A 23,600-nucleotide genomic window follows, 5' to 3' on the forward strand; every position below is an offset into this window, starting at 1 on the left:
TCTATAATTTTTAATTTTTGTTTTAATTTGCCATTGCATCATTCTCAGATGTCAGATTATCTGCAGATACACCCACTGTAGCAGCCTACAGTGCCATTACCTCCTTCTAGAATTATGAATTATGTGCCATTACCTTCTTCTCTTTGGACCTTAGCTGGGTGGAAATGGTTTACAGTCCACCTCTGATTTTGCCTGGGAGAAAATGCCTTCTACACCATTCAGTAAATATTTATTACCTGCTAAATATGTGCTGAAAATATGTACCAGTTCCATACAAGGAATGTAAATATTATATACTACAATATGTACAAATAAAAATTAAGAAAAAAAAGAAAGAAAGAAAGAAAGAAAGAAAGAAAGAAAGAAAGAAAGAAAGAAAGAAAGAAAGAGAGAGAGAAATACCTTCCAGGAATTAACTGGATGTTTCCTTCCTATCCCCATCTTAACTTACTGTAGCATCCCCCAAAGTCTTTTTTCTAGAAGCTACTAAACCTACAGGATGTTGAAAGTATTATCTAAAATGAGTGTTCAGTGGTCACGTAATTATGGGAAACAGTGAATTAATAAAGCTGTTCAGGTTCCTTTAATACACTAATTTGCATTCTAACTCTCCATGACATAGAATAGGCAGCATTTCTACAGACCATTTGAAATGCCCTTTGGGAAATACTGGCTACATAGTCTTGTAGGATCTGCCTTCAGTACCATAAGTTAGTCCTCTTCGGACTGTTGAGTGTTTGTTCATGAGCATTAAAAAACAAAACAAATAAACAAGAAAACTACTGGATGTCAGATATGGTGCTCAGCACAGAGTAATAGCCAAACAAGTACATCTCCATTCTTTAAGAGGCTCACAGTTTTAAAGAATGATCCCTCAACCATCGCTTAGATTGACATCATCCAGTGCAGTATCCATTCATGACTGTTTAAATTAAGGTTAAGTGAGAAAACAAAATCAGCTTCTTAATTTTGCTAGCTATACTGCAAGTGCTGCAAAGCCGGATGTTGTAGTAGCTGTGGCACTGGGAGTCACAGCTACTGAGCATTTTTGCCCCTTCAGAGCATTATCAGACCCCACCGAGGCAGAGCTTCTATCTTCAAGAATTACTTCCTACTATATGCTCTTAAGCCCCTCTCCCACCAGCACTGGCTGCCACATGTGTTCAGAGCTGCCCCCACGCCACCTCAGTGAGGTATTTCCATGTAGTGCTGTAAGCCCCCAGAAGGGTTTAGTTCTTTTTGCTGACTTACTTCTCTCCTGCTTTACAGATATAATAGACAAAACTAAAACCATCTGCTCAACATTTCTCCCCTAAGTTTCACATGAGACCCTCCATAATGCAGAAGTGCTCAGAATACTAGGAGCTTCCCAGTTGTTCTCTGAGACAAGAAGTCATTATTGTACTTTTTTTTTTTAACTGGGTTCTGCAGTGCTGGCAATTGCTGCAGAATGCCAGTCACAGCAGGGTTTAATTCATCTTCACAAGCATTTGTATAAAAATATGCATAGTCGGTATGGCCTGATGCCCATATACGAGTCTGCCAATTTTTGATTGCTATGTGTGGTCTGCACTAATTCAAATTTCCCAGCCAGATAAGACGAGATTGGGATTTGAATGAAGGGAGGTTTCAGTTACTGAAATATAACACTGTATCTTCTCAAGTCTCCCATCTGTACCACCATAATAAAAGCATGAGGATACGATTCCAGACAGTCCCTGATCTAGAAAGTTGCGGTCACTCGTGTGATCTTGGGACTTCTTTCCGTGGAGTAATCTAACACATAAGATATATGAGCCACCAACAAAGCTAGTTCAGCCATCATGTAACTGGAACATGGTACTAATCAATATTAACTCCATGATGTTAGTGCTAATGGATTCCTATTATGTTGTGAATCTGAGTGTAACCTAGAAAAATAAAAATATACATGCATACAGGAAGATCGGGATGAAGAAAGAGATTCGTAGACTACTCCAAAGGGAACTTCCTAGAGTTCCTGGATTGGGCCATGTATTGTCACACAAGCTATTGTATGTCCATGGGCCTTCACTTCCATGTCCTCCTAAGTCCTGCTCATTCCGTCTCGGCTTCGTTGTCCTTTGCTCAGGGATGACTATCCCCACCCCACGCGTCAAGTCCCTGCTGACTTCCTCCAGAGTGTTCTGAGCCCAGAGAAAGTCACCAAGGTGCAAGCACCAATACCTTTTATGGCGTAGAGTCAGAAATGGTAAAGCATCCTTTCTACCCTTTCTATTTATTAGAAACGAGTTATTAAGTCCAGCTCCCACTTTAAGCTCCATCTCTTAAAGAGAAGATTCTCAAGAATTTTTGGATATATTTTTAAACTAACACAGAGTCCCAAAATTTTAAACTGGTGGAGTTTAACTTTGGCCTCTGCACTTTCTGCTCTTCTCCCATTTCCTACATCCCACAGCTTAGGTCTGCCACTTACTACTTTAGAAAAATCCCGTGCCTCAGTGCAAACACGCAGTACCTCAGTGTGGTCTCGTCCTCTTCCACTTCCTGGGAAGAAGCCAGTCTGGCCAGGTGTCTCCACTTTCTCACTTCCCAGTAGCCAGCTGTCAACTCAGAAACCTGCTCTTTCCACCGCAGTGGGATCCTTCAGCCCTGTGCACCTACCTCTGATACATAGTGGATCATATTTACTGACAGTTCATGCTTGTGGGTAGACCTTAAATACAATGCTGAGCAAAAGAGACCAGACAAAAACTCCATACAGTTTGCCTGTATTTTGTACAAGCCTAACCCAGCATGTTGGAAAGCAGACCAGTGGTTGGCTGGGGCCACATCCAGGGCAAGGGGACTGGCTGTAAAGGGACAAGAGAGAATTTTCAAGGGTGATGGAAATGCTCCCTGCCATCATTGTGGTTGTTACATGAGAATAGACATCTGTCAGAACTCATCAGATTGTACACTGAAACACAAGCATTTTACTGATGGCAAAATATAACCCCCAGAATTTTATTCTGAAAGTGCTTGGTAAGTGCATCCAGCATATTTTTAAAACAACTTCAGTATTCATAAGAACAGTGATTTGATGGGTCTTTGCTGAAAAGTTTTGACTTCTTTGCCATCTGGGTGGTTAGCAAGACAAATTAAAAAGTAGCAATTTATCTCTAATTAAAATATCTTCATTCTAGGCTGGTTATCATAACAGAAATGATTCATGTCAATGGGAAAGATGTGAGCAGCCCCTAGCAGTGAAGTTTTCTGTGTCATTTAGTGTCAGTCTCTTCTGAGTATGTGCACGCTAGAGCTAATAGCAGCAGGCGTAAATAACAGGCCTCATAGCAGCTGGATGGAAAGGCCTGCATGGGTTCTTCAGAGCCTCCATAAACTGTGGGAGGGTCAGCAGGCACTGTCATTTCAACCCTCTATGTAATAGACGCCCTGAGTGAGAATTGTGTCTCACAGGGGTGTGGCCCAAGTTCTCACCCACAGCTGTGCAGGTATTCAAGCAGGTGTCTGCAGGCGGAGCTCCCCCTCCCTTGGCAATCAGCCATTTAGCTGGAGTTGTACAGTGGAAGCTCCCAGGTGCTAACTTGTATCAGTTACCTTGTAAATGGCTGTGAACCCTTTTCTGCATTCCCCATTTCTCAGGTCCTATCTCAGACCCCTTAAGTCAGAATCTCCACGGGTGAGGCCTAGGCAAAGCCAAGGTCCGTAGTCCGGAGGCCTAGGCCGGGGCTCATGTACCCATGGAATCCTATGCAGGTGGTCCAGGCATCACTCATGGGGACTAATACCAGCTATCCCCAAATTTCTGGGCAGCACTGGAAGTCAGTAAGGTACCCGCACCTGAGGATGGCCTCTGCTTTTCACTAGGCAATGACTCACTTTTCCTGCTTCATCCCTCCGCGAATCCAGAACCACCCTGGCTGGCAACAATCATCACCATACTCTAAAGCCCACCCCCTGGTCCTCACTCACCTGGGCAGCCTGGTACCTCCCCTGCGCTAGAGCCGCCATCACACCAACCCGAGTGCCCCAGGCACATGCTGAGTGCTGTGGGCCATGATGACGGGGCTTCCTGTCTGTGCAGGTGTAAATTTTAGTGGTGTTTACCTTCCTACTGGTAAGAGGAGAGGACAGGGGGCTGGGGATTTAGCTCAGCGGCAAAGCGCCTGCCTGGCATGCGCAAGGTCGTGAGTTCAGTTCCCGGTACCGGAGAAAAACAAAAAAAAAAAAAAAAGAGGAGAGGACAGAGCCAAGAGGAGTGGTTCCCAAACCAGGGTCCTTTGGAACACAGGTTCTATGACTGTGCTAGGTAAAGCCAGAGTCCAGTTCTGAGACATCACCTCTTCTTCACCTCGAGCTGCCACATTCCTTCAACAATGCCTTCTATCAAAAATTATGTTAGAAGGAATGGACTCTGCTGCGACAATCAGTTTTAAGTCCCTTGGTTTAGGAAAGTTTGGAGTCCCCTAGTTCTAGCACATTGTAGATTCATACTAACCCGACTATGTCACTGCCTGTATTAGTTACTTTTATCTCATTGCTGAGAAAAAATACCCAACACCCACAAGTTAAGGGAGGAAAGGTTTATTTAGCTCACAGTTTGTAGAGGTTTCAGTCCATACTCAGCTGGCTCCAAGCACATGGCAGAGGGGCAACAGTTCATGGCAGTGGAAGACCGCAAACGCAGCAGGAGAGCGTGAGACACGCCTCTTTCTGTCCCTTACATTGCATACAGTCTACGTGGATGAGAGAGTCCCCATCCAATCAGTAGAATGATCCAGCAGTCACTCACCCTTAATCCCAGCACTGCACTAGGAATCAATCACTCAATCTAGATCTACCCACCTCGACAAAAACTCTATGCATGAGGCTCTGGGGGTGACATCTAGACAAACCATAACATTACCTTTCATTATACTTCATTAATTTCTACTTCTATAATTATTCTACAACAAATTTAGGGTAGAGGTTTCTATCTACATTTTATTAAAATATTTTAGAATAGAATAACTTTGGCCTGTAAAAGCTATTTCTCCACTGGCTACGGTTAGCCCCAGAGGAATAGGAAAACTGAGTGAAGCTATGAGCCAGTTGCTGTAGGAAATGTGCTTACATATTACCTCATTTAATCTACACACAACTGTATGAGAGAAGTTCTTTTTTAAATCTCCATTTTCAAAAGGAAGAAAATTAGACAAAGGAGAAGAGTAACGTATTCAGTGTCACAGAGCTTTAAAAGTCAGGAATCGAGCATGCACAGTATGACTCAGATGTGACCTGTTAGTGGATTTAGGCCAATACAGCAACATATGGTGGACTAAGTAATTTGTAAACAAAAGAAATCTGCTGTTCACACTTTGAGAGGCTTGGCAGTCTGAGGTCTGGCCCCAGCAGACCGAATCTGATGCTGCCTTGCTCCCTGCTTCTCAGATGGCACCTCCAAGCCACATCCTCACGTGGCAGAAGGCAGGGTACCTCCCTGGAACATCTCCTCGGAACACTAATCCCACCCATAGGGGAGCACCCTTTCCACTTAATCATTTCCCAATGGCCTCACCTCTTAATATGGTGCCATTGGGCATTAGGTTTCTACAGAGGACTTTGAGAAGTATCAACAGTCCCAACACAGCATGACCTCTGCAGGTGAAATTCCTTCCAGTTGAGTTTTTGCCCGCTTGCTCAAATGGGTTCTGAGAAGCCACAGCAGCTAGGTGGTCTCCCAGGGCCTCCAGCTTCAGGAGTCCCAGTTCTACCCTCTCTCAGCAGCGTGTGGCTGGGAGACCACAGCCAAGACGCTGCAGCTACCGGAGCCCACAGCACGGGCCCTGCTGAGTGACTCAGAGGAGATGAGTGTGGTAAAGAGCTGGTGCTCAGTGTGGAAACACTTTGAAAGATGCGGCTCCTGCCTCAGGAAGTCTGATGGCTGTGGATCAGAAGTCCCCAGCCAAAACCTCCAGAGGCTGGGAAGGTAACTGATACAAGTTAGCACCTGGGAGCTTCCACTGTACAACTCCAGCTAACAGGTTCAATGTGGACTTAAGAGTCGGGGTTCTCAAATCAAAAGCTCCAGTTTCAGGTAAACACTCCAGAAGTTTGTGGTAGCAACTAGTTAGAGCAGTTATTTTATTTTATTTTATTTTATTTTATTTTTCCATCTCAGGCCTCACTACTCCCTTCTAGGAATACACATTTGCTTGGGACCTTTTATGTGTACTAATGATTTTTCCAGAGCCTGCAGTGGGCAAGAGAGGTTCTGGCCCATTACAGCCCAGCAACACACACAATGTCCACATTCACAGTGCTATATTGAGACTTCCTTATCTCGGACTTCCAGAGCTCCCAAGCCAGGGAAGTGAACTGTCTGTGGTATCTCAGGGCAGGCGATGACTGGTCCGGAGAAGGTTTGCATGGCACAGACCAGATAGCGACCATTCGATTGAGTTGGTGCTGCCTTCGGGCCGTAGTGCTTTGTGCTGGGAGGCCTCTGCTGGGCTGCAGTGAGTGTACTGCTGCGGGCACCGAGGGGCACAGAGCGTGGCCGTTCCTTTGTCATCAGCTTGCCTTAACAAGACCAGTGTCATCACCCGTTGTCATTCAGAGCATGGACCTTGTCACTGCCAGGCCCGGGCCACAAGTAGCTGTTGTCATTGTGTATGTTCCACACAGTGCGGCCTTCAGAAGCCCCAGCACGCGCCACCTCTCCTTTGCGGAACCCTTGGAAAGCACCAGGGTGCTCACAGCATGCCCGAGGGGGTCTGTCTCACCTCCCTTTGGAAAACACTGGCAAACAGAGACAGAGAAAGATGTTTGGCTGCATCCACATTCAGGTTTAGTTTCACAGCCTAGTGGCTGGAGAGGAGGACTCTCCGCGAAGGCTGCTACTCCTGCCCACGTCTGCACTCCATTTGCAGCGTGAGGTTTCCCCTGTGCTTTTTTTCTTATCTGAAACTCAACGTTCGGCCAGTGATCACAGCCTTTGTATGTGCTCTGCAGAGGATTCTGCCCCTCAGGGCCAGAGGTGGGAAATGCTGTGGTGTAAGAGGCTCCAGACACAGTTGCTCCATTTTGCTTTCTGTTGCTGGTGCAAGGGTGCTTGGCCTTTTGCATAGTGGTGGTTATTCTAAATGGAAGAGTTCTTGTAAACATTTTTATTTTCAAGGCAGATGGCAATAACGGAGTACAATGAACCAGTTGGATGTAGATATTCTGCTGAAAACAGGTAGCTCCGTAGCACGCACATGTACAAGAACACACACCAGTGGTCGTTTCTTCTCAGTAAAGTGTTAAATCTTTTGAAACCTTGTCTCAGGAAAATTCCTTTTTTCATTTTAATGGAATTGTATATTAAAAAATTCCTGTTTTGAAGATTTAAATAATTTTTTTTCAAAAATTGTAGCTATTAGGTTTTTGTTTTTAAAACAGTTTTTAAGTTGTGGGAAATGTATGTCAGGTAAAATATACAAAAGAGACAAAACTCAGGGTAGGGTGGGCTAGGCTCTGGAGGCGTTGGGTGGTGGCCGGGAGCCCCTGCTCCGCCAGCCCCACGGTCCCATGCAGAAGCGACTGCTTCACGGCACCGTGCTCCTGAAGTGGGGTGCTCAGTGTGGTAAGGCACTTTAAATGCATTTTCTTCTTGCTCTATTTTCAACCTGCAATGAGTTTCTTGGGTAATAGCCCCATCACAAGCTGGGGATCATCTATAGATCCTATTTTATTAAAATGAACACTTTAGTTTGTTCTGTGCCTAATTATTCCATTAAAATAACACTTTGTTTCTCCTAAAGGAATGAGCCCACTCAGAAGTGATAAACTTCCTGAATTATAGGCTCCCTGAAGGAGAAAACTCTCCATATTTTCTTCAGATGCACAGTAGATGTCTGATAGGTGACTGCCGGCTCTGCCTCCTGCTGAGTTCGGTAGAGCTGGACGGCTGCTATGGAATTCTTTGTTTTCCCAGGGAAGGCAATTTCTCCCTTCAGGGACCCATGTATTGGAAGCCCAGAAAATCCCCCAAATCACAAATCATGTTTCTTCAGGGCTTCTTAGATATTGTTAAAGTTGGACGCATTTAGCTTCTGAGACTCAGTGAAACCCTGGCAGTAGCAGCCTCACTAGAGTGGGACGAGAGCTCTACCTTGCCCACCGCTATCCCTCCCACCGCTGATGGAGACACCACGACAGAAGCCCAGGCAGAATCCCGCCACCCGTGCTCCCACACCCAGCCTCCAAGAAGCCAGGCAGCCCCACAGGGGAGCGCCGGGCCGTGCTGCAGTCTCCTTCATCCCGCAGAGGAGGTGCGTGCATCCCGTCATCCTCTGTTCATCCCAAACACAGAGCACAGGGAACATCTGCCAGAAACCAATCCAGCTGTGCTGATGGATGGAGGGTGCAGGAGGCAGGGAGCTCAGGCCCCTGACAGCCTGCAGACTTCCAGGAGGAGCCAGGCAAGGAAAATGGGGGAGATAGGGAGCCGAAAGGCAGACAGGTAGCCACTGTGCCATGCGGGGTTGTATGGGATCACTCAGAGCAGAAGTCCTGTAAGATCCGCTGCACTGTTCTGGTCAGAGTACAGTAGGACACTGGTGAGGCAGGCCAGGGGGAAAGGGCACGGCGGGTCAGTCTGCAGAGGAGGTCAGGAGGAAGGACAGAGTGGTGTTGCAGAAAGGGCGCCTACGGGGCTGGGAGAGGGGCCTTGAGCATCCCTTGGGAGCCCTGCTCTTGCTTCCTGATGCTCTGTGAGGCGGCCTGGGTTGATGCGAGGTCTTCAGAACATGCAGCTCTGCCTTTACACCAACCAGTGTAAATCCAGAGGCCGGACATGTTTATATAAAGTGAGTGATTTGTTTTAGTGTTTGCAGGGTTTGGAAAAGGATGAGCACTGTGATTTTTATATCGGTGTGAACAAATATTGTCTGTGGGTGGTGGGTGTTTGTGTTCATCCATATGCGCAGTGGACTGGGAGCCCGCATGCATCTGGACACGCGCACGCCCACTCCGTGTTGTGGAAGCACCTCTGTGTCTGTAATATAGCTGCTGTTCAGGAACAGAATTAATCAAATAAATATCAGCCTTTCCAGTTTAGGGAGGTCTACCCTGTCGTGTTACTATTTTTATTTTGTTTGGCTTATTTGCAACTTGCATTCCTGAAACAGCAGAAAGAACATGTTTAGTTCCTGTGTGCTGGCTGTAATTTGTGTATATTTAGAATTGAGAGAAGTTTTAAGCATTTTTCATAGTCTGGCTGCCTTGCCTGCCTTAGTCAGATGCAGATTTTGGGATGCCAGAAAGACAGGAGCCCCACTGGGAGTGAACAGAGAGTGGTCCCACCAGCCAGGCCCTCACTCCCAGTCCCTCCTGCCCGGCCCCACGGTCAGGTGTGGCCACTGCCTCAGACTACCTGATGGCGCAAGCAGGTATGAGTGCAGACGTGTTCAACACAGCGCTTTGGGGCACAGCAGATTGTTTAGGAGGACAGATTTGCAAGTTTTGAATTTTCCTGCCCTAGTTACTACTTATGTGACCACGGCCACAGCACTCACCCTTAGTCCCCTCCCTGCAGCACAGGATAGGAGCACACGCTGCATGCAACCATGGACTGCTGTAAGGAAGGTGTGGAGTGGTGTGTGTACGACATGGAACACAGTGCTTGGCACCCAGAGAGGCTCAGGGAATGACAGGTGCTGCTCCATGAGGCTCACGGGACACTTTTGTGATTAGTTATGGCTGTTTTGTCATTGCCCCTACTTCTTGCTCGGTGTCGTACTGCTTTATTCATCTATCTATCTATCTATCTATCTATCTATCTATCTATGCCTTGTGCCAGAAATAATTTAGGGTAAGCAGTGTTAGTCTCCTACTGCAATCCTATCTCCCAGTTTCTGTTAAACAGACACAACTACAATGCAAAAATACTTTTGTAAAAGAAAAACTGTCTAGGCCTCCTGCTGGAGCCTGGCCTAAGCAATCTGCCCTTTACTCGGTCCATCTGACCTCTGCACAGAAGCTTGCGGCCAGGAAGTCCTGCCCTCTTGACCACTGCAGAGGAGCTGGATGCCACTTGCCTCAGCGGGCCAGAACGAAGAGCTCTGAGCCCGGGAAAGGGCAAGATGTGAAGATTCTCCCTGGTGACTCACAAAGGTCCTGACCTGCAGCATTCCTTCCAAGGGGTCATGGAGAGAAGCTCGGAACGGGCCAGGAGAATGCACTGAGTGGCCCTGGATGCACCCTCTTTCTGCACGGCGCATGGAACTGAAGGCCCCTTAGAAAGTCCTCCCCCTGGGGTTGGGGATTTAGCTCAGCGGCGCAGCGCCTGCCTGGCAAGCGCGAGGTTCTGAGTTCGATTCCCAGTACCGGAAAAAGACAAAAAAAAGAAAGTCCTGCCCCAGGAGGCCCCACCTGCAGCGTTACCTACCCATCTATGGGACTCCGGCTGGGAAGTGTCAAAGCATTTGAGAACAACCCAACATGACTTCCTCCGATGCATGCATCCATCTGGATTCTCCAAAGGGAGGAGGGAAACTCTCCTCACAGCAGAGGGCAGCCAGCCTCATTTGGACAGCTGCCGTCCTGGGACACGGACCTCCGCGAGCCCAAGGCTCTCCCACTGTTGTCTGCACCTTCTGCAGCTCAGCTTTCCCACGGGGATTGGCCGCACAGTTGTTTGGGATGTTCTGTATTTTACTTGACTATTTTCTTTTTTCCCCGCCTCTTTCTTTTTTTGTGGATTAGCCCACAACAAGTAGCCCGGTGTTGCTCCCCTTTTGAGAGGGAGTAGGCTTCCAGGCCACATTCTCAGCAACCAGCTGTTGGGATCTTCTTTCTCTTTCTTCCCACTACAGTCCTACTGCCTTTCTTGGAATGTGCTGTCTCCCACCTACGTGGCCTGTAAGCTTCACTGACACCTAAGCAGACCACCAGAGGACGAGCTGGAGTGTTCATCCGGGCAAGGACGCAGGAACATATGGCGTGCTGCCGAGATGAGGGCAAGGCAGGTCCTGAAATCCTCCAAGGTCGTCCGCAGTTGCTGGTACCTCACCTGGGAGGATGGAGACGCATATACCACTTTGGTGCCTCCTTGGGTCTCTGGCAGCGCCTTTCCAGCTGGCGCTGTCGGGCCTCCCAGCAGGGATTGAGGGTTGGTGCTTCTGCACTTCTGCTGCACATTGGGATCACTACAAAGCAGCGTGGGGTCCAGGGAATTCTGAGTCCTTCAGACTAGAGGAAGAGAGAGCAGTTGTTTTTGATATTTATAATTAAATGCCTTAGCCCAATGCCACTACGTCCTCTGATTTTATAGCCCCTGAAACCATACCTGCTCGCTCCTGGAGTGTCTTTGCGTTGGTGTCGCTGTGCTTCTCAGAGAGCCGGAAGAAGCCACATAGAATCCTTGCCAGTCTGCACTCAGGATTTGTGTAAACCAGCCCACGTGAGGTAGCGAGTACCACAGCACCCTCGCTGGTGCCCACTCGCATTCCTGGCTTCTCATCCTCCTTGCTCCTCCCAGAAAACTGCTGGGCCCAAGGAAACGTGCTTTTGCTTCAAGTGGGTTAGAATGTGGAGATGAGGGAAGAGCAAAATACTGCGGACCTGGAGTGCAGATCCTGGCCTGAGGCGTGGTGCTGGCCAGAGCTGAGGACCCTGCTAGCTGGGAGGATGTGGGGAGACCTCGGCATGTACCTTGCTGGCACATCGCTCCTGGGATGAAGGAGGGAAGCGGGAGACCCATGCGCGATACAGGAGATTCAGCATTTCCAATCCAGACACTTTTGAGAGAGCAGGAATGTGGCACAGAAGCAAAGACATGAACGGATGTAATATGGGCACGATGTGGAGTTTTTTAGTCTCTAAGAAATAGAGCACGTAAGGTGGAGGCACCATAGCAGCCCTGCGTGTGTGGTTCTGCCCCCAGAGGCTCTCACCGCTATGCGGAATGAAATTCTTCCCTGTTACAGGTCCTGGGGTCCGTTCCCCAGCCCTGGCCTAACAGCAGTGTTGACCGGGGAGTTCTGCAGCGGTCTGAGCCCTTTTCCAGGCCCATCTCTGGAGCACCGGAACCGGGATCTGGGGGCAGAGGCTGCTGTTGCCTCATGGGCGAGGAAGCCTCCGCTCTGGGGCTCCCGGGTCTTTCAAGTCTCTTCAGCAGCCTTCCTCCTGCATCACCTTTGAAATGTGTTGGTGGAGCTCTGTCACCAGAGGAGAGGTTGGGAGATGAGTCTCTTCTGCCTTCTGGCATTTGCATTACTTCAGAAGTGTGTGCGTGCGCGCGCACTCGTGTGTAGCCAGGAGTGGAGGTACGTGTCTGGTCTCGGCACTCTAGCAAGCTGAGGCAAGGGGATTGCAAGTTTGAGCCCAGCATGAGCGATTTAGAGATCCTGTCTCAGCATTTTTTTTAAAAAAAGATGGCAACGTGGCTCAGTGCAAAAGACCATAGCTTCCATTCCCAATACCTCTCAAAAAAGACTGTATATAAGAGAAAGAGAGAGAGAGAGAAACAGAGACAGAGAATGTACCTCTAGGGCACTGTTAAATGAGAGGTAACTTACATCTCTTAGGCCAAATCTAACACCTTGTGACCTGCTCACTACCTGTTTGAACCACTGGATTTTTAACGGCTGTAATGAGGCAAAGGTTCCCCTGGCATAGCAGTCCTTTTCAGTCTCAGTGTATCTGAGAAGTCCATAGAGGCCTCTTCCGAGCCAACACGAAGTGAAGAATCAACCAGCTGAGGTCCTGAGAGGGCCACACTTGGGAAGACACATGCTGTGCGCCTGCCTGAGTTCCCACACCTCTGCAAGGAAGGTGTTGGACTGGGTAATGTCCACGTCTCCTCCCCTTGTGAGAGGAGTCTGTCAGTCAGTGATGCTGGTTTCTCGGAGTCTATTCTACAAAACCTAAGTTCACTTACCAAAATTACTGTAATTGCTGACACCCAGTACACACTACAGTTTTTCCTTTACTTATGCCACGTAAAATTCTGAGGCTAAAATGTACAAAGGTATAGTGTCACAAACTAGTAATCTAGGTCGGTTGGGTCGGAAATGATTTGTGTGACCTAGAGTGAGGCCTTGAACCTCTTCTGATCATTTATTCCCTGTTCTCCACTGCCTAAGCGTTGTACGATCAGGTGAACTGAGTGATTAGAGCAACATCTGACTTGGAGTTCACCAAAGTTTCTTTTGTGGATATCAAAAGACTTTTGCCATAGCTAACAAATGGAGAACATTTCTAATTTTAAAATGCTGAGATTAGACTGAAGCTCAGTTATCTCACAGAAAAGACAAGCTGATTCCCTTCACCTCCGCCAACCCTGCAAAGCTAGGCAAAGTCATTTTAACTTCATTTCTAAAATTAAATATGATTTTATTTGGAGCGTTGCTCTGCTTCCCTCTTTGCTGCTTTTTAAGTGACTTGAGCCTGCTTCTTATCAGAAAAAAGTTATATAATAGAAATATCTTGGGGCTGGGGATTTAGCTCTGCAGCACAGCGCCTGCCTGGCAAGTGCGAGGTTGTGAGTTCAATTCCCGGCACTGGGAAAAAAAACAAAAAAAGAAAAAGAAAAAGAAATATCTAAAATCAGAAATAGAAAATATACATAGCTCCACTTACTCAAAGAAAAAATCATGTTGGAGACATTTGGTTTGTGTTTTTCCCCAAAAAAACTGGCTCAAACCAGTATATTGCGTGTGACATGGAGAAAAAGTACGGCTCGTCACCCATTAATGTACCACAGATTTGTAGGGGTCTTCTCAGATGCAGGCAGAAAGGAAGTGAATGCCAGTGCTGACGGGAAACGGCGTGCGAGGGACGGACAAATCGAGAAAGTATGCTTTCTGGGAACTGAAAGCTGAATCTTGAAGGCTGTGAAAATTTCCAGGCACAAGAGAGCAGAGGGTTTTACCAGATGAAAGGAGCCTGTGAGAAGCTGCCGGACGCCAGCCTGCCGGAGACGCGGAGCGGGCTGGTCGGCCTGGTGGTCGGGATGGCGGGTTCAGCAGGTGAGCAGAGGCTGGTGGGACCTGGCTGTCTCCCCCGGCCCTGTAATCCAGGCTGCAGAGCATGTGATGTTTCGTTGGCAGCGTAGAACCTGGACCTAAAAGATACTGAGTGACACAACCAAGTCCCTGCTTTATTCCTTCCTGAAAAAAACATTGTTTAAAATCTAAATTTTTAAAAAATCTTCATGTACAAGCCCAGTAAAAAGTCTCTATGAACAGCTCTCAAAATTGTTATCACCTCTGAAGACTTTTAAGCATCATTCGGGGGTTTTAGTGGCACACCTGATGATATATAGCATTGAGTAACTCCAGAGATGTCAGATTCCTCTGTAGAGATTGTTGAAGCGTCTGTTTCTAAGAGGAAGGAATGTGGCCCCGCTGGATGCCTGCAGGAGGCTTTGTGAGGAAAGCCACTTGTTTTTCATCGCTAGTGGTTTCTTTAAATAGCTCACTGGCGTCACCCAGTGGGGAAGTGCTAGAATACGGCTTTGGGGCCTGTAGTCTTGAAGGGCGAATCCAATTGTAGTGTCTTCAAGTTTCCAATCTGCCATTTCAGTCATCCTTCGCATGTAGGAATTGAAGCGAGATCCCACGAAACAGTTTTCTTTTCTGTAATTGAGCAGCGCACTGTTGTGGGGAAAGTGCAGGCCCTGCTCATCGGAGACTACCCCAGTGACTGTGGATAATTCCCCATCCCCAGTGAAACAGTTCCACCCCGACTTCCTTAGAAAAAAACAAAAACCTCTTCCACATTTTGAGTATCAATAGTCCTTCAGTGCTAGAATTGTTTTAGCATTTACCCATGCAATTCCTAATTCAAATTACCATCAGTTTAGTGAAGAAAAATATCTCTGGCATTCTTGAAAATTCAGCAATGACTTGCAACCATCTGTAATTAATATATAAGTCAGTATCACTGGAATGCATGTTCATAAGACTGTCGCAGAGGTTTTAAACTGAGTGATGGAAAGAGCTGGCCTTTGCAGTCAGAGCTGAATTTCAGTCCCCCACCTGCCTCTTTCGAGGTGACTGATACGCTACTCTCCTTCCCTAAGCCCGTTTCCTCCTCAGTACAGTGGAGTGGGGAAACCCTCCCTCTTGAGATTACAAGGGCAAGGTTGCGTGAGGTCGCAGCCCTGGGGCAGCGAGCACTGGGACTGCGCTTGATGTGCCCGCTTAGGCTCTGTGTTTTAGCTATTTACCCTGAGCAAATCACTTCTGCTCTGAGACCGGCATTCTTCTGCCAAAGATCCCATTTCCATGCAAATCACATGACATAGCCATCTGGAAGCACCTGACACTTTATAGTGCTTAACAAATGTTGATTTTTTTCCTTAAAAGTACTGATGCACTTCAAATACTTAGTTACAAAGTTAAAGCCATGTCCATTCCTTGAACATATTTTCTTCTCTTTCTGTCTCAAATATACCACATCACTGCATTACTATCTCCATCATCAAAAGTTAACCAAAATATAAGGACCTTTGGAAGCAACAAACAACATTCATTTTAGGGTTGTCCTGGTTTATTTCCATCCTCACCCCAGCTACATGGGTCCTTATTTACCTGTCCATGTCATGACCTCTGCAGATCTTTGGTCAGGTCTCACCTCCTACCCCACTGACCAGCCTGCTCTAGATTTCGGATCTGTCTCAGTGCGTGCATTATCATAGATAGCCTCCCTCACCTCCTCCCCCAGCGGGAAGTGACAGCTGCCAGGTTTGTGCTTCTGAAACACATCTTTCCCTTGGAAGAGACAAAGGGAATGGATGTGCACTGTGTCTCTTTCTATATATATATCTTAGCACATTTAACCTTCCCATGACTTTCTGGGGTCAGTATCACTTCCTCCTCCTTGAGGATAAGGACAGTGGGGCCTATTCATTTTCCGATTAACAAACATTCATTGAACATCAGTCACCAGGCATTGGGAATGCATCCGCAAACAGCAGAGCCAGGCCTTCTTTTTCGGATCCAACAGCATCTTCCATAGGCTGCATCCAGGAGGAAGCAATGAAATCAATCGTAAACTGTTCCCATGGCGAAGGGTCTCAGGGGTAGAGAAAAATGGCCCTAAAAAAGAGACATCTATGTAAGATCCCACAGCTCAAGGCGCTCATACAGGGAGGGAAAGTGCAGCAAAGGTGGCGCTGAAGTGTGGGGAGGCTTGGTTTCCCGTGTCTCCTGTGCACCGGGGTCCCTGTGTCTTTCTTGTGTCCGCATCGCTTTCTCCCCAACAGAAGGTAGATCCTTGGGAACAGCGGCCTCCTGTCCCAGGCATCTAGTACATGGTACAGGCAATATGCACACATAAATCGTCGCTTAATTTTTCAGTATGTGTATTTGCATGTAATTGCCCTGTAATAGTATCGGATATAACAGTACCTAGATTCTGCACTGTGTATTTCTTTAACAAACACATCTGTGTGGTTTTCAAACAAAAAGGCTTTCGGAGCACCTGGGCACTTTCCCGTCATGCTCCTCTGACTCAGCTGTTTCCTGTTTTGTAGTTAGGGCGATCCAGGTCAGCATGCAAGAGAAATAGCAGCTGAAGTCTGTCCTGCTGCAGGTGGAACTTGGAAGCAATTTATTCATCTCATTAAAATGACAGTCTTCTCTGCTCTAAATGCCGAATAGCTCAGGGCTCATTTTCAGCCTGCTACCCAGACTGTTCTTAGAGATGAAAGAGGAGTGACGGCCCTATGCTCAGCATTGGGATGGGGGCCACCAAGGTGAAAGCACGTGCAACAACTCAATGAGCATTTCTTCTCTTTGAAACTCAGTAGCTCCCGGCCTAGGAAGGCCAACAGACATGCCCAGAGCCCATGCATACTCACAGGTACAAACCACAATGTCCGATGCCAACCTGCAGTTATAAAAAATACAGATGGAAGGAGTGGCACCGCCCCTGTGGGTGGAGTAGAGGGTCAGACATGTGTCTCAACAGGTGGAAGCCATCTTGTCTGAATTGGGAAAATAAATGACAGTTAACAAAAAAGAGGGATAAACAGGATGTAGCAGGAGCGGGCACAGGGCAAGAGGCTGAGCCTGTCCAGAAGAGAAAGGATGGCACGGCAGGGATCTGCGCGTGCCCTCAGGAGCCAGGCGCATGGCATCCTTGGGTGAAAGGCAGGGTGACTGCGTATCAGACACTGCTACGTTCTTCATTTCCGTGAGCTCTGTCTTCTCTTCTGCTTTTCTTATACACACTTGCTATTCACTTACCCACCTTTGATTGAAACTCGGCTAAAGAGCAGTTAGTCCCTCTTCTGAGAAGAACAAAGTCCAAATCCAGTGATCACATCAGCTGGCAAGTGATGCTCGGCCCTGCTTGGGGAGACACCCGGAGCGGTGGGCACAGGGGCGACTGCAGAGCGCGTCCTTCATCTGAGGCAGACAGGTGTCCTTCAGCACCACTGCTCAGTGGCTCCAGAGCTTGCGGGTTTGTTGTTGCTGCTGTTTTAGTAAAAGCAAGCAAGTTGGATTTTGTGCAAGACAGGCAAGTTTTTAAAGCAGTGTGTTAATAAAAAGAAAGAAATCTGCAGACGACATGGAACACAGCCTCATGCTGAGCCTTGCTCTCGGGCCACACTTGCAAACTGTTTTTTAAAGGATCTGAAGTTCCTGAGCGTTTTCCGAATCTTTCACCAAACCATTGCTCTGCGCAGACTGTCCCCTAACTGTCCCTCTCCCCTTGCTTTACAGAAAGAGATGACGAGCAGAATGTGTCACTAACGCTGCAGCTCATCCTGCAGAAGAGAGAAACGCCTCCTGGAGCCCTGATTGGACAGTGGGTGGACTTCCTGGCTGAAATGGCTCCTCTACTTTCTCGGGCGAGAGAACTGGAGGCAGGCGGGGACTCCTGAGAGATCTTTCCTACTCACGTCATGTGCTCTTACCCTCAGAGTGCTGCTAGCCTGACCTGCGGGCCAAGCGGACCACAGCATGCCGAAGAACCAGCCTTAACCCCTCCGCCTTGGACCTGCCCAGGAGGGGCCGCGGCACTTCCATGCACGTCACAGTTCTGCCTGTGACCTGCCACCTAAGCTTTACTGGAATTCAGGTTTTGAGACTGAGATGTTTATTTGTACCTTTCTTACTCCTCTGTCTTGTTAGCTGGCCAGCTTTTCTGTCATTTGTTTTCTAAGTACAGAGTGAATTTTGGAACTTTGGACACACAGCAAGTTTTTTTGTAACAAGCCTTCTTGCAGATCTGTGAAGCCTCCTGCTCTGACCCTGCGGTTTAACACTGCACAGAGCCGTGGCACTGTGAGAGATCTGAGACCGGACCTGGCAGCGTTGTACCATTTCCCTAAGGAGCTGTTTTACTGGGGACCACTCCAGGGGCTGGTTGGTCTCTGCCTCAAACAGTGGTCCCATTCTAGCTGTAGGGAAGAGCCTGGTTGTTAGCAAAAAGCTAACACGTTTGTCCAGATCAGAATGTATTTTTTTATAATAACCATCATCCCTTGTCTGTCCTGTTGATGCTCCTTCCTATTTCCCAGAAGAGAGAAGTAAAACAAAGTTACAAATGACTGAGAGTGACCAGTAGGAGCCCTGAGCCGGATGAGTGCAGTGTTTGTTCTTTCTTAACGGGTGGGAAGTCACGACCGTCTCTACATATTAATATTGCAGTGATAAAAGGACAATTGGTTATTTGGTGTGAGCAGATGAGACCCTCAGTCCTTGCCTTTAGTTTCTCTTCCAAACACTCCTCCTCTGTCACATTATACCATGGCACAGAATTAATTTCTGCCCTAGCAATGGCTCCACAGTAAGAGAGGCAGCAGCAGAGGCAGCGCTCATAGCCCTGTACCATCCATGCTGATTGCTCTCTTCCAGTACACAAAAAAATGCCTCTGTTCTACATTCTGACTCTTGAAACCTGGGTATGGTTAATGAAATGGTGCATTCTCTGATTCACTCATAAAACTTCGTTCCTGACAGCCCAACCTGTGACCAGGGCGTCATAATACTTCCGATGACATGTGTGTTTAACACAGTACCAGTTGGTGGAGGGAAGTAGATAAGAATGTATTAGTGCATTTTAATGTAATAACGGTTAAAAGATAACTAAACAACTCTGACTTTGCTTTATTTTACATATGTTTGAGGCATTCGTGGCTGCCATGAAAGCCTAGTAATCATGAATCCTTTGTGCAGACTGAAAAAGGGTTGATTGTTTGGACAGGTATCATTCTAACCATGCAGATTGACCCTTCCTCTGCATCTCATACAAGTCCCCCCTTCGAACCCAGATGTTGCTACCTCTGTCCAAATGCTCTGGTCAAAAATAAAACATTTTCCCTCGCTAACTTTTAGAAATCAAGATAGGCAGAGATTTTTTTTTTCAGCATCGTTTTTGGCCGCAAGAATATCTTATTGTCCTAAGGATCCAGAGAAACAAGAGCCCCTCATTTCTGACCTAGCAGCGCTACAGTACCACATGGGAAGGCGGGGTGGTGAGAGAAATGACAGCCTGGAGCTCATCTTCTGAGATTCTCTGTAGCTTTGTACCCTGGAAAACCATAGATTTTTGCATTTAAGAAGTTAAATATGTTTCTTGCATTTCCATGATGCCTGATCAAGTAAGAGGTTAGACTCTGAAAACATTTGTCATTAATTGTTAAGGTTATTTTCTATTAATGATGTATATGAAATCTCCACTCAACTTAAAAATTCAAATATTTTTAAACTTTTTAGAACACTTTCTTCCTGGTTATATTGATAAATACACTAATCAACTCTTCTAGTGTAAATTCTGGCAAAATGTTCATGTTCTTTAATTACAGGGTGTTCCTATTACAGCAGAGCTTTGTTTGGCAAATTCTGTTGAAAATCTTTACAGGCAATTTCTCTTTGGCCTGCCTTCATCTTCCACGCATCTCTTACTGCAAATGGAGGGTCTAGGCTCTTCTCTTGGACCTCTCCAGACCTCTGGGGCAGAGCTGGGAACTGTGTTTCTCTTTCCTAACTTTGTCCCTCTACACTTCCTTTTTCTACTTTTTTCAGAAACTTCAAAGTGGAAATTTCAATATAAAAAGATTGCAAAAGCATCCTTAGATGCATTGATCGTTAACATTTTGCCCCATTTTCTTTCATACTATAAGTACATATTCCTATTGCTGAACCATTTGAAAAGAAGTTGTAGTCATCAAGAAACTTTAAAGTACTTCATTAAAGTACTTCTTATTAACAAGAATTTAAACAAGCATTTAAAGTGCTTCTTATTAACAAGAACACTGTCCAATCCATTTTCAGTGTCACTATTACCTCCCAGAAACTGAGCAAAAATATGGTATACTTAGCATGCACTCCATGTTCAAAATTCTCCAGTTGTCTCAAAAATATTCTTTATACTCTGTTTCTTTTAAATCTAGGATCCAGTCAAGAATCACACACTGCATTAACTTGCCATTGTCCTTAGTTTTCTTTAATGGACTGCAGTTCCCCTTTAGTGGGTGTGCTTGCGTGGTGATATATGTTTGTGTGTGTGTGTGTGTGTGTGTGTGTGTGTATGATATGGTATATCTTCCATGACTCTGACATTAAAGAGTTCAGGCTGGTTGGTTTGTAGCATATCCCATGATTTGGAACTTTTGTGTTTGTTTTACTGATTGTTTCTCATTATGAGATTTAGGTTAAAGTTTTTTGGCAAGAGTACTACATTTGTTCCCTTCCTACGCTATCAGAAAACACATCATATCTAATTGTCTGTGTTTGTGATCTCAAGATTCATCAGTGTGCTCAGGTGTCATCTCCCTGATCCAATCATTATAGAGTTCCATAATTTATTATTAAGCTCTGAAAATCTGTATACGTGCATTTTAGAGCATGTGAGTCTATACATGTGTGGATCCACTTCTTCGTATTATGAGGTCCATGATAAAGGTTATACCCATTACAGTTACACAGCAGTGACCCAAATCTTACCTTTCCACTAATGAAAGGAGAGGGAAGCAGGAAGAGGTTCCAGGTGCAGACAGTACCCAAGTGTCCTAGACAAGAGAACTTACGTGGTTGAGTAGCTTTGCTTCTCCCACAGTGACTTCTCACTCAGGTCCATGGTTTAATCACAGAGAACATGTGTTCTTGTTGAGGGCATTCTTGTTAAGGAAAATCTTAGATACAACAACAGATAGTGTTCCTCCAAGGACCACAGTACTTAACTATATATGAAGTGTTTACATAGCATTAAAAGTTCATAGGGAATGGCAGAGGAGGTCAGGGAGATCCCTAATCAGGGATAAAATGTCTTAAAAAAGCTACTCAGTGGAAAAATAATGAAAACTAACAGGTGAAGAGAAACTAAGCTAGAGTGGTTTTCTGCTTCTTAGGTGGTTAATATTCTCATCTCGGAGTGTTCCCTCATTCCTGGGAGCCCAGAGTCTCAGAGCCAGAATCAATGGAAGAAACTGGCAGATTTCTTAATCACTTCCTTCTGCCTCCCAAACCACATCAGCAACACTGCGGGTGCGAACTTGTTCTCCTCTCAGCTCACCCGCCTCAGGCATGGGCATCCTACTGCAGCTCTGGCAGAACCTGCCAAGGCTTTGCAGGGTCTGAATCCCCAGTCAGCTTGAGCCGAACCGTCTGTGAGTTTCAGCCCATCCTTTCTAGGGTCCCACCTTGGAAAGGCCCAGTGAGCACATGGGACAAGTGAACATATAAGAATAGAGGCTTTAGTTGCACACCCGTTAAATATTTGTAGCCTGCCGGTGGACCCTCAGCCTTCCTTCCCGTCCCTTCCAGCGCTCCCACAGCCGCCCCCGCTGGGAAGTCTTGCTGTCTCCTTGTGAACCATTTCTGTAGCTCAGGGAGGAAGCTCTCCCGGTGCCTGCATCTACCATGAGCCTGCTCAGAAACCGTCCCCTACCTTCTTCAAGCTCGGTTGTCTTTGGGAAGTCCTGGCTTGCTTCTTAGCGCACCTGAAGATGTTTCTTTTCTATTTTAAGTTACACACAAAATTCTTGACTATATTTTATGCAATCGTTTTGGCTTACCTCCCTGCCTATTCTTTCTTCCCACTTTCAGCATACCTCCTCGGATTAGACGGTTTTGAGTTTGGTGGTAGTGCTTGTCTTTAACCACCTCTTTGAGAAAACATTGAGGAATTTAAACAGAGGTCCTCCCATCTTTTTGTGGGGATTTGTGCCAGTCATCATTCTGGCCATTGGAGGCAGCACACGCCTTTCTGTGGCCGCTTACCTGGTGTCCCCTTCTTACCTCATGGGTGTCACACTGAGAGAAAAAGAAACATTGTAGGAAAGATACAAATGCCTGTGTCTGCAAGAGACGGGCACAAGGCCACTAAAAGGAAGCAGAGGCATCATTAGGACAACGCTGTTGTCATGCTTGCTCTGATCATTTTGGGCTTTGAAGAAACTGATGAGTCTCTCCTAGAATTAGCCAAACAAAGTATGTTTTGGAAATAATAATCATGTTCCTGCTTTCAAATATATATCAACAAAACTCTTTTATAACAGGCTATTTGCCTCTGGACAGGTTTTAATTCCGAGTAAGGATTTTTCGTGAATATATATATAAGAATTTATATAACATAGAGGAAGGAGTCCATTTCTAATGAAACAAGCTATTTTACTAGCCTAGCGTGTTCAGATTTCAAAGTTTTCCTGTATCATTTTTACATACGCCTGAAAAAAATGTTGACTATATTTTAGTTCCGTTTGTGATTAAATTAAGGATTCGAATATAAAAACAGACTAACACAATTAAATCAATTAGTAAAGTGAGACAAAGCTAAAAGATATTTATGAAATCAGTTCTTTGTGAGCTTAGAATTCAAATGTCACAAATAAAAGATATAAAACTATCATTTGGTCTATCTTTTTTAATGATTGATTTATTTCTTTAGTTTATGTACTAGATTCTTTATCTTACAATGGTCTTGAAACAGGTAAATAAAAGAAAAATTGTTAATTCTACCAGAAAAATCAAAATTTATTTTAGAACACATGTGCACATATTTGAATGTTAGCAGTTCTTTCATCCTATTACAGCATATTCCAGTGTAGCCTCTCAACAGATCAATGGTGTACACACTTTTTCTCTAGCAGTAAGATTCAATATTAGTTTCATAATAACCTGTTTTACAGACACACTAACACTAGATCATAAAAAGCTCATCCATCAGAGTACGTAAACTTGAGTTTTAATCTCTTGTCTTGCACTATCTTATTTGTGTTACCTTAGGTAGTGTAATTGCTCCTTGTGTCAGATTCCTGAGCTGCAAACTAAAATTATAGATTTGTTTCTATATAATTTATTATTTTTGGAGAATATAGCAAGGTAACATTTTTAAAGGAGTATATAAAAATTCAGTATGCTGTATAGCAATAGTATATTGCTATATTGATAGTATGCTTACAGTTATTATACATTAATATGAATGACTCCAATAATAGTCACCATTACTAATAGCAATGACAGAATACTGTGTCTGACAAAACCTGTTTCATTAAATGAAGTGTGGTTATGAGGTGATTTCTACGCAGTGAGGAATGCAGCTTCTGGAACCCCATCAAAACCACAAGGGTTTGAGCCCCCCGCGCCTTGCGCCCAGGCAGCCAGTTCTCCGGGAGTGGCAGGGCTCCTGGGTCCGAG

At 45.8% G+C, this 23,600-nt stretch overlaps 1 protein-coding gene across 1 annotated transcript in view; it reads left to right on the plus strand.

Moving 5' to 3' along the window:
* The window catches only part of Mob3b (MOB kinase activator 3B), a 154,571-nt gene extending 131,761 nt beyond the window's left edge, over positions 1-22,810 (plus strand). The window contains exon 4 of the mRNA XM_013523024.1: positions 17,682-22,810. Within this exon, the coding sequence (XP_013378478.1) occupies positions 17,682-17,711 (30 nt within the window). The 3' untranslated portion in view covers positions 17,712-22,810. The remainder of the gene's footprint in view (positions 1-17,681) is intronic.
* The last annotated feature ends 790 nt before the right edge of the window (positions 22,811-23,600 follow it).

This window comes from Chinchilla lanigera, unplaced genomic scaffold (assembly GCF_000276665.1).
Source record: "Chinchilla lanigera isolate Chin_1 unplaced genomic scaffold, ChiLan1.0 scaffold00071, whole genome shotgun sequence".
NCBI classification, from domain to species: Eukaryota; Metazoa; Chordata; class Mammalia; order Rodentia; family Chinchillidae; genus Chinchilla; species Chinchilla lanigera.